Raw genomic sequence first — 18,279 nt, forward strand, 5'->3', positions numbered from 1 at the left:
ATGTTTCCTCTACCTTCCATTGACAGCACCCACATGTGTGCTCTGGCAGTCAGAGCGAGAAAACAGGAAGGCAGAGCTTCTCCATAATGCTAATACCTCAGCAAGTTGCTGTTCTGGTCAAATGTTTCCTTTGCAACAAGTCCCCTTGGACAGATTAGGGCAACTGCTGCAGTTTCCAGCTGGGATTGGAGACGGCCCAGCCCGGCCCGGCCCTGCTCCCTCCCTCCTGTCCTGTGGCTGCCAGGGGGGGGGGGGGGGCAGGCACTTACCATCAGCACAACTCACTTGTTACATCCGGTGCCCTAATGGGACTGGAGGGAGCAGGAAACCTGGGACTGCAGCCACTTGAGCTTCCACCCACCCACCTGCCCTCCTAGAGGCCCTGGGGACCAGAGGCCCAGGGGTCTCGATTAACCTGAGGCCTCCTAGAGAAGGAGGGAGTGTGACAGGGAGAAGGAGGAGGGCAGCAAGGGGCAGAGCCTTACCTTCCTGTCAGGGTCTTCCTGGCACCCCCGGCCTGGGTCAGATAAGTCCATGACCTTGCACTCTGGGTGTTGTGTCGTGTTTGCCACTGGCTTCTCGAGCAAAGGAACTTGGCACAGCACTGGCCCAGCAGCTAGAATACTCATGACTTTATTTTTTAAAATGACAATAGAAAAGTACCTTTAGACATGCCAAGAAAGTACAATAGACAACGTGGCCACACCTCTTGGTTCCCGGGGAGGAAACGAGCGCACCCAGTCAGCCTCCGGTGAGGCCAACCCACCCCTGGAGCCTCCGGTGGGGCCGACACACCCCGGAACCTCTGGCGGGCCCCTTGGCCTTCCGGTCACCTTCCCTGCTGTCAAGCCGCTGCACGGCTCTTCCCTCTGCAGTTTGCCGCCCTCTGCCTCCTGCTGTAGTCCGCGGGGCTCGTTGCCTGGAAAATCTCTGACTCCCAGACACCTGGGTTTCCATGCATGCAAAGTGGGAATCCTAGAGCACAAGTGCCAACAAGTCTAGGAGGGAAATGGTGAACACCCCTAGCCACACCGATCTGCAACCCAAGCTCTTCCGCCCGGACACGATTGTCTCAAATGTGGAATTTTGAAAAGACAGGGCAGCGGCCACACTGCCCCCAGTGCCAGGAGGACAGGGTGAAGAGGGCCCGTGACTGCTGTCACAGTCGTTTCCTGTAGAGGTGCCAGGCCAGATTGCCTCACTGCTTAAATAACTGACCTGGGTTGGCATGCAATAATAGCCATTTGTCAAACCATTTGATAATGGTTTGGACCATCTTCCGGGGTCCATGCTGCTGGGGGTCTAGCAAACTGCAGCAGCGGCGACAGCATCAGTGAGCCCCAGTAGATTGTCTGAGAGATGCCCATGTTGGCCCAACCCCTCCCCTAGGAAGAGGTTCTGTCATGAGGGCTGCGGTTCAGATGCGAGCCAGCTGCGGGACACTGTGGGTCCAATAACCGTGGCCAAGGCAGCCGCCCCCCGGCAGAGCAAGACTCGCAGCCTTCCTTTTACTCGAATCACTCCGGGGCCGGGCGGGAGGCTGACTGGCCCAGCCAGGCCCTGGTGGCAGGGCTGGTGGCCCTTTGCCAGATGCGCCTGGCCCGATGGGGAGTGTTCACAACTGTCTCTGGGAAGCTTTCAAACAGACTGTAACTCTGACTTGTTCCCGGGAAAGCTGGCCGGGCCTGTGGGGAACAGCCACTAAGTTCTAAGACTAGTCGGGTCTGGATTGTCTTGCATGGACACCCCATTAAAATTGGGATTACAAACATAATACTGTCAATACACATTGTTCTCTCCCTGACCTGGACACCACACACTGATTCACCCGAGACCCAAGCCAGGATCACAGATTTCTTTAAACTCAGAATACAGTTCTGTAAAAATCGACAGGACTTAAAAACATGCCCTGAACATGCAAGTATAAGGGAAAAAAAAATAGATTCTTAGTTACAAGCATTCTTGAAAATCAAGCACAAATACTGTGATCCAAACCAGTGTAAAATCAACCTGTCAAACTTACAATGTTTGGTATAAAAATACTCACTGTCTAGCTTTTCATTGTTTGCTTTGGTATACTGTGTTTGAAAATACTTTCCCAACTGTACAGCAATGTAAGTCAGACCATGCGTTCACAAGTAACACACTATTCTTTAAAATTATACAGTGTAAAAGAGTAAAACGTTTTTATTTATTATTAGACTTTTCTTCTAGAAGATCAGATGTGTGATAGAGGCTGTGGCAAAGTCTTGAAGGGATGCAAACCAGGTGAGGGTTTGAAGCCTACAAAAGGACGTGAAGACAGTTAGTTTCTTCCCTTCCCTCTCCTCCCAGCCCCTCGCTTGTCCTCCCCGCTCTCCCCTTTCAAAAGTGACTTGGCTGACGTGGAAAAGATTTGCCAAAAGGGGGGACTCTTTCATCGCAGTGTTTCTTCACCGGTTGGTGGGATCCAGGCACCCTTTAAGGGGCCCCCTGGGCCAGGAACAGGGCGCCGGCTCTGAGGATGATGGCTGAGCCCCCTGCCTGGCCGTCCCCACCGGAACGCCTTTCTGTCTGTCCGCCTGCCTGCCTGCCTGTCTGCTGTTGGTCTGTTCAGCCATCCACTTTTCTCTCTGTCTGGGTGGCTGCTTTGGTGTCTCTGTCTGCCGAACCTCCTGCCAGCTGGATAATATGAAAGGAAGCCCCATGCCCTGTTGGGGCATCTCCCTTTGGATTTCTCCACTAGGGAAAGCTGGTTGCTGCCACCTGATTCCCACCCAGGAAAGAAAGACTCCTGTAGGTGCTAGCCCTCATGCTCTCAGCCTCACCATGAGGCTTGGACACAGGCTGGGCCAGAGGCCAGAATGTGGCTAGCCCTGCCCCAGGGAAGTCAGACCAAATTCTCAGGGCATGAGTGAGGCCCCTTTGAGCCAGGCCCGGAACCCAGGAGCAGTGGGTGGGGGTTGGTGGTGGGGGGGACACTGGTCCAAGTGGGTGGGTCCCCTCCAGGGAAGGGAAGTCAGGAGTCCTGCCTGGAGAGAGCAGAGGATAATAGGGCCTGGCTTCTTCCTCCAGGCCAGGGTGGGACTTGAGCCTGTGGAGTCCAAGGTAGGGGGGACCAGGGAGGCTAAGCTGAGGCTGGGAGTCCTGCTTTGGGGAGCAGAGGACGAGTGGGCCTGGCCTCTTCCTCCAGATGAAGGTGCGACTTGAGTCTGTGGAGCCCAGAGTGGGGGAAGGGGGGGGCAGGGTTGGAGATGTAAGACGTGCTGCCCAAGGGAAAGCTCACAGGCGGTTGAAATGTGGAACTGGTACCCGAGTGGGGAGGGGAGGGGAGCCACCACCGCCACTTTACTTCCTCAAGGTCCCTGCTTGCAGCCCGCAGCAGAGGTCTTCTCTGCCTCTCAGCAAGGACCCTGCCCCCTTAGGGCATCGAGGGGCTAACATCCTGTCTTCTGCAGCTCCTCATTCCTCTAACTCGAGGGGCAGCCAGCCCCATAAATACCTTCGTAGTCTGGGGCCCCTCCTCATTTGGCTATGTTTGCTTGCACGCACGCTGTCCCCACCATACACTTCTGGAACTTCCAGGAGGGAGGCCTGGGCTCCACCTGGAGCAGCCGGCACCTTCCTTCCCTGAGTAACCCTACCTGCAACCTCCCCACCAGCAGGCACTCTGTCCTCATGCGCAAGGAACTGTGTTTGGGGAAGCTGGTGAGAGGGTTGAGGGGGGTGGGTGGTCCCAAGTGGTTGACCACCACCCTAGGAGTAAGCCCCAGTCAGGCAGTCAGTCTGTCCCTCCCACCTGGATGGGCCCACTCCCGGGCACACCACCATCTTGGGACTCACCCACACCCTGCAGCTTGAAGGAGCGGCCTGAGACACTGGGAGCCACCGAGGAGGATGGCATCAACTCCCACAAGACAGATCGTAGCCACCATCACACACCTGGTACCTGGGGAGGGTCGGGGGGGAGAGAGAGGGAGAGAGAGAGAGAGAGAGAAAGAGAGAGAGACCCATTCATTAGAAGTGACCTCCTGACCCTCAGCCCTGGGTGGTAGGCTCTCTGGCCTCGATCCCCTGCAGGCCACCTGACCAGCTAGTAAGGGGTTCGCTCTGCCTGGCCTCTGACACTTGTTGAGCCGGGGTCATGTGGACATGGGAGCCGGGCCTCCGGCCTTGTCAGCACATGACTGGGTTTAGGGGGCAGCATTGTATGGGGAGGAGAATGGGAAGGTGGGAAATTGGTGCAAAGGAGCAGGGAGACTGAGACTCCCACTGACAGTCAAGTGTTCCCGGGGTTAGAGCGAGCAGGGAGGCTGAGGTGGAGGCGCAGGGGGCAAGGGTGTCTGTCCGGACGCTGTAGCTCTCTCTCCAGTCCCAGTGCATTGTTTCCCCGGCTGGGGCAACCTCAGGGGCTTCACCGGCTCCTCTGTTTGGGTACCGAGATGGTTGCAACCTCCTCTCCCCCCCGCCAGCTCCCCATGGGGCTAGGCACTGTTCTCCCCTCAACCCGTAGCCCTCAGCTAAAGCAATACAGTCCCTACTGCCCTCATAAACATGCAAGCCCCTGTTCTCTGGGAACCTGTTTGCATCCAGAGAGACTGAGGCAGCAAGATGAACTGCCTCTCGCACCTCAAGCTCATCGACCTGCCGGAGCCGCCATTACCAGCCGGAGCTGTCCCATGTCATCTCCGCCTCACCGCCGCCGCCTCCACCAACCCATTCCCCGAGGACCAGCCACATTGGCTGCTGAACTTTGTTTGCCTGCATGAGCTCCCTCCACCTCACACTCTCTCTCCTTCCCCTCCCATCTCAGACTCAGTCCACAACTTGCGTGAGTGAGCAACATTCCAGAGCAGAAATGAAAGCCCTCCAAGTGGACGACTGATTTTGAGGGCAGGTGGACACATATACTCTCCTAAGCCAAAAACCAACTCAATTCCAGTAGGAATCTGCTGGCCCCAGACTGTCAGAATCGAGGGCTTGTTGTACACTTTTTACCTCAAGCGTTCCGTGGTAGGAAAGCTATAAACAGCAGCATTGACTGGGCACCTGCTGTGTGTGGAGAACTGTACTACACACCCATTGTGTGCAGAGCACTGTACTGGGTGCTCAGTGCATGCAGAGTGCTGAACTGGGTGCCCACTAAGTTCATAGTGCTGTACTGGGCACTCGTTGTTATAGGTTTGTTTTTTTGTTTGTTTTTTTAATGGTATTTGTTAAGAGCTTACTATGTGCCAGGTACTGTACTACGCATTGGAGTAGATACAAGATAATCAGGTTGGATAGAGTCCCTGTCCCACATGGGGCAGTCCTTAACCCCATTTTATAGATGAGGCAACTAAGGCACAGATAAGTTAAGAGTACTGAGTGCAGAGTGCTGTACGGGTCCTCATTGTGTGCTGAATAGTGTACTAGGTGCCACTGTGTGGGGAGCGCTGTACTCGGTGCCCAGTGTGTGCAAAGTTCTCTACCAAGCCCGTGGACACATACAGTAAATGCAAAAGATGTGGCCCCTGCCCTCCGTGGTCTTACAGTCTATGATGCCTTAAATCTACAGTTCTGATGCCTTAAATCTAGGAAGAAGTGGAAAGAATTGTTTGCTTGTCACATATTCCTGCCATGTGACCTTGGGCAAATCACTTAACTTCCCTGTGCCTCAGTTACCTTATCTGTAAAATGGGGATTAAGACTGTTAGCCCCATGTGCGACAGGGACTGTGTCCAACCTGATTAGCTTGTATTTACCCCAGCGCTTAGAACAGTGCCTGGCACATAGCAATTGCTTTACAAATACCGTCATTAGAAGGGACAGTATCTAGGAAATCTCCTGATTCTTTCAGTCTTTGGAACCACAGGCAGTCCGCCCCACTTCCAACCCAAGCCTGCTGGGGAATTGCAGTAGTCATTTTCATCTGTAATTTCTGAGTGAGAAAATGCGTGAGAAAATGTGAGAAAATGTTGGTCTCCCCGTGGACAAGCGATTCAATCTCTGTGCCTCTAGCCTCTTCCCTCTGACACTGCCGAAATGCCTGAAACATCACTTGACAGATGCCTTTCCATGACTCCAAATCCTCCGATGTCTTCCCGACTCCCTCCACGGCAAACCAAACTCCAACAACTTCCCTCAAGACTCTCCATAACGCTGCCCAGACTCCACCACAGCACTCTTCCTCCAGTCCTCCCCATTTTGTGCTCTTTGGCTCCCAGCTGCCCCTGGCACTGGGTCTCTCTCCTGCCTCCACGCCCCCGCTTGTGCTCTAGTCATAGTAGCAAGGGCACCGACCATCCATCGAGAGCAGCATGCTGAAATCAGTGCTTAGGAAACCCCGAGCATGGGCCTGCTCATAGGGAGCTTCTGCTACTAATTCTTAAACACTGGCTAAAAGGCCTGAGGTTCTGCCAGAGACAGCCAGGTTGCATACCATCAGCTCCAACAAGAGAACCTGTATTCTAATTGCCTAGAGAGCCCAAGCCCTCACTGTCCCTAGGGTCTGTGTCTTCACTGTCCAGACATCCCACGTCTTCACTCTCCAGACAGCCCATACTGCCCAAAACCCTTGCCCTCCCTGCCCTGAGAGCCTGTGATGTCACCATCCAGAGCCCATGTCCTCACTGTCCAGAGAGCCTATGTCCTCACCATCCAGAGAGCCATGGGAGGAGAGTAAAGAACAGGAAGATACATAACCTACAGCACTTGCTGAACGAGCTGACCCGGGTTGGTGAGGTCTTGTTTCCTCCTTCCCACTCAACACCCTCACCTAAGGGAGCAGCTGTTTCCCCAGCCCACACCCCCGACCGAGTTCCCCAGGTGGTGGATTCCCATGAGGACGCAGGAGGAGCCCAGAAGGGAGGACACTTACATAGAATTCAGCAGAACTGACGGGACTTCCAGCCCTGAGAAGCCGCCTCGGACGGAGCGAGCCAGCGCATCTGAAAAGACATGGATCAACAGGACGGTGAGCTTGTCTGGGGGCTGGGTCCCAGGACTGGTGGGTCCCGGAGTGGGGGCTCAAACTGGGGTCTGGGTCCCAGGACTGGTGGGTTCTGGTTGAGGGATAGGCCCCGGGATGGAGGGGCTCTGGCTGGGGGATGGGCCCCAGAATGGGTTCTGGCTGGGTTAATAATCAATTACGGAATTATGGTACTTGTTAAGTGCTAACTATTTGCCAAGCACTGTTCTAAGTGCTGGGGTAGATACAAGTTAATCAGGTTTGGACAAAGTCCCTGTCCCACTTGGGGCTCACAGTCTTAATCCCCATTTTACAGATGAGGTAACTGAGACCCAGAGAAGTGACTTACCCAAGGTCACAAAGCAGACATGTGGCAGAGGCAGAATTAGAACCTAGTTCCTTCTGACTATTGAATGAATGACTCCCAGGCCCATGTCTATCCACTAAGCCATGCTGCTTCTCATTACAGTTACGGTTGTTTTGGGGGTTCGGTTTCTCCAGGGGCCTGAGCGGCTAACCCCCAGCCCACATCGCAGCCAGGACTGGCCACGGACATTCGGGACACTCCTCCATTAGCCCAGCCCTTCATCCGAGACCCTCCCTGGCTCAGGCAGAGAGTTGAGGAGGGTAGGGTCCCAGGGGGCTGGTGGCGTGGGTGTTGGAGGGAGATGGGGGCCGGTGGCCCGGTTTGGGGGATGCCGGAGGGGAGAGTGCAGGCCTTGCGGGGGTGACTGCACCTCGACATTTTGAAATGTTTAAATGTCTCTTCTAGTTCAGCACCCCCAGGCTGGCTCTACAGTCCCGTCGCTAGAGGGTCCATTAACCGGTGGGGCAGGGTCAGGGTGATGCCGGGGCTGGGTGTGGGCAGGGGCAGGGCTGGGCAGGGGAAGGGGAAGGGCTGGGCAGGGGCAGGGCCAGGGAGGGGCAGGGCCTGAGCTGGGCAGCAGCGGGCCTTTAGTAAAACTCCATCCGGTCCTCACTGTGACCCTTGAGGGTTAAGGGGGCAGGAGCTGGGTTACCCAGATGCCTTCGCCTGCTGTAATCATGGCTGTGTGGTGGCCCCTCCTGGAGCTTCTCACACTGTGGCCCCACACTGCGACCCCTCCACATAGCACACCCTCCACTATGCCTCACATTGCACTCACACTGTGCTCCCATGCTAAGCTCCCACACTGCAATCATTTTAATGTGACCCCTCTCCTTTCTGATCCCCTTAAGCTGTGCCTCTCAGACCTCCTTCCTGCCTTGGGACCCACTGAACCTCTTCTCATCCTCTCCACCCCCAGGTTGGTGGCTACCCAAGGGCTCGGAGCCCCGGCCCAATATTCTCATCTGCACTGGGAATCCACTTGGGGTTAATCCCCTCTCTCGGCTCTGGCCCTAGTGCACGGAAGCCCTTGTTCACGAGGCCGACCACTCCCAGGGAAGACGGACAGCGGTGACAGGTGCTGGACGGGCCGAGCCACGGCCTCCTGGGGCCAGAGGGTGTGGCAGAAGTTGCCATTGGACATGCTCCCAGGGCAGGAGAGCAAAGACTGACCCAACTGGACCTGCCCCCGGGTGAAAAGAAAGGAAAGAAACGCATTCACCTACCTCCCCGCGCTTATGGCTTCAGGCATCTGAGTCCGTGAGTGCAGTAAGCAAAGAGCGCAGCTGGAGCCCAGGGGCCAGGGGGAGGGAGGAGCTGCGGAGCCCCTCTGCTGGCGGCCCAGGACCGGGACCCAACAAGACCCACCACTGGCCGGTGCGGGCAGGAGGGCGGACGGAGGAGGGAGGAGGGCAGATTGACTGTGACTGTGCAACTGAGGTCAGTGTTGGGGTGGGGCTGGTGGGGGGAGAGGTGAGTGTGGTCCCTGCATGGCTCAAATATGGCTCAGACGTCGAGCCAGGTGTTTCTCGGGGGAAAATGGGGAGGTGGCAGGAGGCTGGTTTTTGTGCCAGTGATTTAGAGTCGGTGGGCTGCCACCTGCCTGTACGCCTCAGGATATTTGTGCTCTTTTACAACCCACCCTCCTTTCTCCCTGTGACCCCACTGGCCACACAAACACTCTCACCAAACATGCGCATGATGCTCACACACGCTCCGCACATTTACATCCTCTGACGCTCTCACCTTCTGCCCTCCACCCGGACGTACCGCACTCTGTCACCCTTCACATCCAACAGACCACAACTCTGTCCGTCTTCAAAGTCTTCCTGAGAGCCCATCTCCTCCAGGAGGCCTTCCTGGATTCATCTCTCATTTTCCCCTAACCTCGATCCCAATTTCAGCACTTCTGGACTCAAAACCACCCAGACCTCTTTTGTAAATATGTAAAGTGCTTGCACACATTAGACCAAGAGCTCCTTGAGATCAGGGATCATATCTACCAACCGTATTGGACCCTCTAAAACGCTTAGTACAGTGTTCTGCGCAAAGTACGCACTCAGTAAGTATAATTGATTGATCAATTGAGGGCAGGGATCACCAGATCTACAAGTGCTCAGCACCCAGTGGGCCCACAGTGCTTACTAGAAGCAGTGTGGCGTAGTAGAAAGAGCCCGGGCCTAAGAATCAGAAGACCTGGCCTCCACCACTTTTCTGCTTTGTGATTTTGAGCAAGTCACTTAACTTCTCTGAGCCTCGGCTCCTTCATCTGCAAAATGGGAATTGAAGAGGTGTTCTCCCTCCTATTTTTTTATGGTATTTGTTAAGTGCTTACTAAGTTTCAAACACTGTTCTAAGTGCTGGAGTAGGTTCAGGTTAATTAGGTTGGACACAGTCCCCGTCCCGCATGGGGTTCACAGTCTAAGTAGGAAGGGGAACAGGTATTTAATTCCCCTTTTGCAGTTGAGGATACTGAGGCACAGAGGAGGCAAGTGACTTGTCCAAGGAAATAGGAAATAATTGATGGATCCAGAATTAGAACCCAGGTTCTTGGACTCTGGGTTCTTTCTACTAGGCCACGCTGCATGTAGTGGAAACTGAGGGCCCGCTGTTTGCTGAGCACTTGGGAGAGTGCAATAGAATCTGTTAGACCTGGTGATCTCTGCCCTTGCCTAGACTTTGAGCCCTAAGTGGGAAGAGATTATCTTGCATCTACTTTGCTTGGCACATAGTAAGCACTGAACAAATACCAGTTATTATTGTTTCTAGCAAGTGATGCCCAGCACAGAGGAGCGTAGATGTTAGAACACAAACCCAAGCGGCCCAATATGCAGTGGACACCTTTGCCCCCATCTCAGAAGAAATCTACCAAACTCCCGCCTCAGAGGTCAAGGTCATGACTGAGGGCAAGGTCAAGGGTCAGTGGTCAAGACCCGCAAGTATTATCTGCCATGTTGCGATGAAGTCTTTAAAGGCCTCCCTACACCATCAGTAATGATGATAATAATAATGGTACTTGCTAAGCGCTTACTATGTGCAGAGCACTGTTCTAAGCGCTGGGGTACATACAGGGTAATCAGAGTGTCCCACGTGAGGCTCACAGTCTTCATCCCCATTTTACGGATGAGGTAATTGAGGCCCAGAGAAGTGAAGTGACTTGCCCACAGTCACACAGCTGACAAGTGGCAGAGTCAGGATTTGAACCCATGACCTCTGACTCCCAAGCCTAGGCTCTTTCCACTGAGCCATGCTGCTTCTCCTGATAATAACAATACAGTAGTGGGATGGCTTAGATTTAGCAGGGCTTGATCTGTGCAATGGATCGGTTGATCCATCAGTTAGTGGAACGCCACCTCCACGTGGAGCTTCCCTAGTGGCTTGACCCACAGAAGTTATGGGCTTCGTGCCCCACTGGATTAGAAGCCTAGTCTGGGCAGGGAATGTTTCTGTCATATTGTTGTGTTGTACTCTCCCAAGCACTTAGTACAGAGCTCCACTGACAGTAAGCACTCAATAAATACGATTAACTGATTGAGCCCACCCAGCTCACGATGGCTCAGCTGACTGCAGCCTGGTTTGCCGGCTCAACTCATGACAACCGTGCTTATGATGCCCGGTTCCTGGCTCCCAGCATCCGGGTTCCCTGGCTCTCAGCTCCCAGCAGCAGCTCGGCTCCTGGCTCCCAGCTGCCCAGTTCCCTGGCTTCCGGCTCCTAGCAGCCCCACTCCTGGGTCCCGGATCCTGGCTCTTGCCCCCTGAGGTCGGCTCCCCGGTCGGGGTTGGCCGCCACCTACATTTCATGGTTTCCGTGCTCACGCAACTTGTCCCGGGCCACCATCAATAACCATCAGCAGTGCTAGGAGTAGAGTTCTGTGAGCAGGCAAGTGCTTCAACAGACCATGTGGTCACAGCGGTGGGGTGGAGTGGGCTGCCCATGTCTCTGCCAGCCCTGCGGGTACTGAATAAAACATGATTCCACTTGGACTGTGCTTTCTCTGGCTCCTAGTTGTCACATTCATTTTACTTCAAGCTAAAGCCGGTGTGCTTCCCTCCCCGTCCCTTTCTCTCCCCAAGGTTCTGTCCTGCCTTACTTGCTTTTCTTTCCAGAGGGCTAAAGAAGCCAGATGCTCAGGGTGGAGGTGGCTCCACCCCATCACGCCCAGGCTCAAGCTGGCCTCCCATCTGGCCCAGGCCTGATCTCCTGGGCCCCTGGCCCCCCAAACTCCAGTTGTTTCCAGACCCAATTTACCCACACTTGGAGGGAATGGACCTGGGGCTTCTCTGCCCCTGCCCTCTGCCCCAATCTCTGCCCCCTACTCTCTTGCCCTCCTCCCACCCCCTCCCCTGGCCCCATCCTCTTCCCCTTCGTCCCTCCGCTTCTGCCCCTGCCCTCTTGTCCTCTGCCCTCTGCCTCCCTATAGCAAGGTTGGAGACTGGAGAATGGACTGGAGAAAGAAAATTCTTCTAGAAGTCATCCTGGGACAAGTGGGCAGATGCCTCAGAGAGCTCTGAGGAGAACACCCCAGCTATAACTCTGGTCCCTCTGAACCAGGCCTGACCTGGATTTGGGGGAAGGGGAAGGAGGCAGCAGAAGGGGAGAGCGAGAGAAAGAGTGCTTCCTTCCTCCTTCCTTCTCAACATCCGACAGACCACAGCACTCCCCACTTTCCAACCCCACCTCTTCCAACAAACCTTCCCCAATGAATCGCCCAACATCCTGAGCCAGATCTTTTCTTCCACCAGACATATTTACACTGCCATTAGTGCTCTATTTATTGATTTCTGACTTCCCAAGTAGAGTGCATGCTCCTCGTGGGCAGAGAACATGTCACTCTGTAATTTGTACTTTTTGAACATCCACTGCGGGCACTCGGTAAATGCTCCTGCCACTACTGCCCTCAGACTGTATTCTCCATGAGGGCAGAGACCTCATTTAATTCTTTCTCTCTAAATTTCCACATGCTGATACACTGCCTGGTACCAAGTCAACCCTCAACCTGAGCTCTTCATCATCCCCCGTAAACCTTCTCCTCCACCCATTTCCCTTTTCCCATCATCCTCCCTGTTTCCGAAGCCTCGATTCCCCACTCCCCTTCAGCCCTCTCATACAGTCTGTGTCTAATTCCCACCAGTTCTTCCTCTATGATGTTTCCCAAGTCTTTCCTTTCCTCTCCATCCAAACGGTCAGTCATCACTTGTTCTTGGCGCCAATCTTATCCCGAGTTGTTTACTGCATCGGCCTCCTTCCTGGTCTCTCCAGCCTGTACTTCTCTCTGCTGCACCCATCTCCTCCCACTGCAGAAACACCTCCAATAGATGCTCCTTCCTCTCTACCTTTTTAAAAATCTATTTATGGTATTTGTTAAGTGCATACTATTTGCCAAGCACAGTTGTAAGCACTTGAGTAGAAACAAGCTAATCAGGTTGGACCCAATCCATGCCCCATGTAGGGCTCACAGTCTTAATCCCCATTTTACAGATGAGGTATCTGAGGCGCAGAGAAGTGAAGTGACTTGCCCAAGGCCCACAGCAGACAAGGGGTGGAGCTGGGATTGGAATCCAGGTCCTTATATCTCTCAAGCCCCTGCTCTTATCCACTAGGCCATGCTACTTCTCAAGCAGAAAATCCTGACCAGTGGCTTTAAGGCTCTCAATCAGTTATTATTATTATTGTTAATAATGATAACACTGTATTTGTTAAGCACTTGCTATGTGTCAAGCACTGTTCTAAATGCTGGAGTAGGTACAAGTTAATCAGGTTGGACCCAGTCCCTGTCCCACATGGGGCTCCAAATCTTATTCCCATCTTATAGATGAGATGACCGAGGCACAGAGAAGTTGTGACTTGCCCAAATTCACACAGCAGACAAGTGACAGAGCTGCGATTAGAGCTCTCTCCTCGGACACACACCTCGCCACTCCCCGGTCCCACTACACCCCAGTCTTCATTCCTCCAAACTCATCAGTCCATAGTGCCTCACTCTCAACTTTCCCTCCACTGACCTCGGGCTCACACCTTTCTTTCTGCCTGGGAACTCCCCTCTCTCGCCTCCCCTCTCCCAATCCTTTCAAATATACCAGGGTGGATTTGCACCCTCCATTCACCCCATCCTCAGCTCCACAGGACTTATGTATGTATCCATAATTTGCTTATTTATATTTATTGTCTGTCTCTCTCGCTAGACTTTTGGATCATTTTGGGCAGAGACATGTTCATCAACTCTGTAACACTATACTCTACCAAGTGCTTTGTAGAGTGCTCTGCCCACTGTAAGCTCTCCATAAATACAACTGATTAATTGCCAGACCCCAGCTTTCCCAACTATCAATCAATCAACGGCATTTCTGGATTCACAGCCCTCCTGAAATCTACCCCCTCTGGGAGACTTCATCTGATTGACTTTTTCTCTACCCAGGTAAGAGGCTCTCAGCTATCGCCCAGACTGTAAGATCTTTGCGGGCAGGAGTTTGCATCTACCAAGTCTAGTGTATTGTACTCTCCCAAGCACTCGGTGCAGAGCTCTACACACAGTAAGTGTTCCATAATACCACTGATTATCTGCACTTATTCCTTCTCACTGCATTTTTGTACCCATGTCTTTTCAAGTTCTACTATTGGAGCACTTCTTCCTCCCACATGTTGGCTCTGTGCATCTGTCTCCTCAGGTGGGCAGACGGAAGGCTGGCTGCCAGCTCCCTCGTCCGTGGGCTCCGAGATGTGCAGACCAGAGCCGGACAAGGCATGGAGGCTCTCACCGTGAGCTCAGCAGCCCTCTCAAGGCCCTGTCTGGATATATACACTGGTACACCACCCACCCCAACTCCTCTTTGGCTCGGTGGCTCCCACCTTTTATTCCTGTCTTGGAGAAAAGACTTGGAGAAACAATAATAACCTTCCAAAAGAAAATCCATTTCTCCCAATGTGGGGATCTTCCAGCCGTTGCCTCGGTCTCTAGGAACTCATCCTTCTCCTGCTGCTCCTTCCACTTCACATTTGGGGCCTCAACTGCACCCACCTCCCACCAAAGTTAATGGATTCTCCCATCCTCCTGGGGTCCCTGAAGCTTCCCTGAGTCAGACCACACACACTCACACACACACACACACACACACACACACACACACACACACACAGAGCCCACTACTGGGACAGAGAACAAACCATGGATGGTAAGTGGCATCTTGGTTCGGGCTCAGACAGTTCTAGGGTGCTCGCTCGCCCCTCGACCCCTAAATCTCTGGTGTGAGACGAAAGTGAATCATGAAGGAGGAGATGGCAGAGGTGCTGTGACCCCATCAGGCAGTGGGTGACGTCGCTGGGCTCAGGCCCCTGGCAGGGTCTGGAGGAAGGTGTCAGCTCGAGTCCAAGGAGAGAGAGTGAGCTCTGTTGAAGGTGGATCTGTTAGCCGGGAGGGGTTAGTCGCCCGGAGTGCTCCTGGGGCCGGGCCGGAGGGCAGGACGGGGAACGGGGGGTGGGAGGGTGGGTGCGGTTGTGGCCGAGGGGGAAGGGGGGTTGATTACCTGGGCATGCAGTGAGGCAGGGTAGGTGAAAGCAGGAGGAGGCAGAGCAGGCGCTAAGTCCGCTGGGTAGAGAGGGAATGGTGCCCACACCTCAGGACTACTGGGGTAAAGTGCAGGCACTGAGAGCTCATCTGCAAGAGAAGAACAAGGGTTAGGGTTAGTGGTCACCCGGCTGAGCGCACCTCTGGCCGCACTCTCCCCTGCCTCCTCGCCGCCTGCCCTCCCCCACCCCCGGTCCGGGCCCAGAGGAAGCAGGAGGGGGATGGTCTCTCCCCAGCCAGCAGACTTGGACAGCGGTCAGCCTCTGGCCTCCCCTACGCAATGGGAAGTTTGATGCCTCAGGGGCCGCAAGTCACACTGGACTGTGGGGCCTGTGCCTGCATTAGATTGAGGATGGGTGGCCTCTGAGGCTACAATGGACTGAGGCAGGTATGCTCAGGAGCAGAGTCAGCAGGATTTCCTGCTTGGACATGGAGGTCGCACTCAGGCCCCAAGGAGAGGAAGGGTCCCAAGAGAGAGAAAGAGTCGCCTTCTCGGCCCAACTCCCTTCACAACTCCAGGCACCCGGTGGCTAGAAGCCCAAGCAGAGGACCAGCCTCCAAAGAAACAGGCTAGCTTCTTTAGGAAAACCCGAATGGAGGCATCTTGGCCTGGACTGAGCGGGACCAATAGGGACGGAACTTGGGCTGCAGGGAAACAGAAACTGCAAGGCAATGGGGCCCAAATCAAAGCAGGAAGCAACTTCTGGCTTCTCTGTTCTGGGTCTTCTGGGTCGGCCCCACCCCAACGGGACTGTTCGTGAAATCAGGTCCATCTTAGGACTGGGTCCATGAACTCAGAGCGCAGCACACAGGGCATGGAGCATGGGATGAGAAATAGGGGATGCAGGACACAGCGCATAAAGTACAGGACACGGGCCATTACTTGCAGGACCCAACCCTGACAGAGCCCCACAGGACACAACCAGGCACCTATCAGTCCCTGGGTTTTCATTAGCCCTTAGGTTTTCAGTAGTCCCTGGGCTTTGCTGTTCCCCCTTGCAGGATTGATGGAGCTTCTACTGGAGAAACTTCAATAGAATTCCTGGGTGTGATTAAGGGGTCTCTGGGGCTCTGCTCCTCCTACCCCTCGGGCCTGGGCCATGTTCTCTCTCAGGCCAATGGACCCCACTTCCAACCTGACCTAGTCAGAGGAGAAACCTAGGCTCTGGCTGAGCTCTACCGGTCGGGCTTGGGGAGCGTCTGGAAGTGGTGCAGGAAAGTGGTTCCTCCACTTCCCGGAGCCCAGGGCAGATGATCTCTCCACAGTGTTCCTGACCCAAGAGCCTCAAGCTTCCATTCACTCCCATGCCTCCCCCAGGGACCATCAGGGGTCCCTCTAACTACAGCTCCGACCCCTCTCCGCCGTTGGTGTTCTGCGAGGGGCCCACGAACAGGAAGAGCAAATAGCTCACAGCTTGATTTTTCTACAAGTCACTTTCCCAGTTCACAATCTCTCAACAGCCTTGGCCCTAGCAACAATCATTACTCCAACTGTAATAATAATAATAATACAGTAATACAAATTGTTAAATGCTTATTCTGTGCCAAGCTGCTATACTAAGCCTTGGGGAAGATACAAGATAATCAAGTCAGACACAATCCCTGTCCTACGTGGCATTCACAGTCTCAGGAGGAGGAAGAACGAGTATTGAATCCCCATTTTAAAGATGAGGAAACTGAGGCCCAGAGAAGTTAAGTGACTTGTTGCTCAAGTCACTTAACAAGTCACTCGCTTGTTCCAAGCCGCTTGGCCTAGGCCCCAGTGAGATGGCAGTACTCTCCACCAGGTTGTGGGGGGATAAGAGGGTGAGAAAGAAGAGGATGTAAAGATGCTGAGATGAGAAGTGGAGGAGAAAGGGACAGCAACAGGAGGAAGTGCCGGAGAAGTACAAAATATTGAAGTGACCCATTCTCTGCCCACAAGGAGCTTATATTCTAAAGGGGGAGGCAGACATAAAAATATTTACAAGTGATTGAAATAAAAATTGAGTGGACATAGAAGCCTGAGGGCCAAGGAGGATGGAGTGCAGGTTGGTATCTTCTGCTGTACGTGGGGCGTGTTCCTAAGGGCTTAGGATTTGCTGGGAAGAAAGAAGCACACCCCAAGCTCACATACATGTATACTCACAGTCATCATTATCTTCATCCTCATCAGTATTTGGTGAGCACCTTTAATGGGCAGAGTGCTATCCTGGGCACTTGCTATGAGCAAAGCCCTGGGTGCTTGCTTGGGAGCAGACAATGAAAGTAAAATTAATAGCGACTTTCTTGGCGGATAATGCAATCTAATGGCGGGGGTTGGGGAGAGAGTAAGAGGGTGTGCGTGCAAGTGTGTGTGTGTGTGTGTGTGTGTGTGTGTGTTTTGCTTGCCGCTGTGTTCCAGAATGGTGGTCTGACCAGAAAGATTGAGATTGACTGACATCTGCAGGCCCTGGGTTTCAGGGCAGTAAGGTAATCCGCCAGTGCAATGGGCTGCCCTTCTGGCAGGCAGAGGACCAAGACCTCAGCAGGACCGCGCAGCCAGCAGCGGGAACCTGGGAGCCGGGACCTGGGGAGTCCAGCCATCTCAGTGGATACAGCATGGGCCTGTGAGTCAGAAGGTCATGGGGTCTAATCCTGGCTCCACCACTTGTCTGCTCTGTGACCTTGAGCAAGTCACTTCACTTCTCTGGGCCTCAGTTACCTCGGGACTGACACTATGAGCCCCTTATGGGACAGGGACTCTGTCTAACTCGATTTGGTTTTATCCACTCCAGTACATAGTACAGTGCCTGGCACATAGTAAGTGCTTAACGAATAGCATCATCATCATCATGCTGCTGCAGGGAATAGTCATGGTAACTGCGGCATTGGTTAACGTGGCTTCCGTCAGGCCGTACACTGGGCCATGCACCAGGGTAGATACAGTACCGGGGGACAGAGGTACAGTGCATGGTCCCTACCCTCCGTAGGGGTCCCAGTCCTCGTGGGGAGAGGAGTCCCAAGCCCTCAACAGAAGGGCCAGGACCATCGGCCCTGACTGCCGGCACAGGGACTGGAGGCCGGGGACTCTGGGGGAGGCACATCAGATGGAGGAGAGGAGGGTGGAGAGAGAGGGGGGAGGGTCTCCCCAGGGAGGGGTCCATATGCAACAGTGTGGCTCAGTGGAAAGAGCCCGGGCTTGGGAGTCAGAGGTCATGGGTTCGAATCCCGGCTCGGCCGCTTGTCAGCTGTGTGACTGTGGGCAAGTTACTTAACTTCTCTGTCCCTCAGTTACCTCATCTGTAAAATGGGGATTAAGACTGTGAGCCTCACGTGGGGCAACCTGATTACCCTGTATCTCCCCCAGCACTTAGAACAGTGCTCTGCACATACTAAGCGCTTAACAAATACCAACATTATTATTATAGGGGTGAATCCTAGGTCCAGACAGCACGGTTGAC

At 54.0% G+C, this 18,279-nt stretch overlaps 1 protein-coding gene across 3 annotated transcripts in view; it reads right to left on the bottom strand.

Annotated features, from left to right (window-relative positions):
* Nucleotides 1-617: 617 nt before the first annotated feature.
* Nucleotides 618-18,279, bottom strand: part of RBPMS (RNA binding protein, mRNA processing factor) — a 94,710-nt gene continuing 77,048 nt past the window's right edge. The window contains exons 6-9 of one of the 3 annotated variants that reach the window (XM_029073580.2): nt 14,817-14,947; nt 6,839-6,908; nt 3,823-3,921; nt 618-2,283 (exon numbers count right to left, since the gene is read on the bottom strand). In XM_029073580.2, the coding sequence (XP_028929413.1) occupies nt 6,846-6,908; nt 14,817-14,947 (194 nt within the window). In that variant the 3' untranslated portion in view covers nt 618-2,283; nt 3,823-3,921; nt 6,839-6,845. Of the gene's footprint in view, nt 2,284-3,822; nt 3,929-6,838; nt 6,909-13,123; nt 14,680-14,816; nt 14,948-18,279 lie in introns of those variants that run through there. The other 2 variants (XM_029073579.2, XM_029073578.2) reach the window with 2 other exon arrangements.

The sequence above is a fragment of the Ornithorhynchus anatinus genome, chromosome 10, assembly GCF_004115215.2.
Source record: "Ornithorhynchus anatinus isolate Pmale09 chromosome 10, mOrnAna1.pri.v4, whole genome shotgun sequence".
In the NCBI taxonomy this organism is placed as follows: domain Eukaryota; kingdom Metazoa; phylum Chordata; class Mammalia; order Monotremata; family Ornithorhynchidae; genus Ornithorhynchus; species Ornithorhynchus anatinus.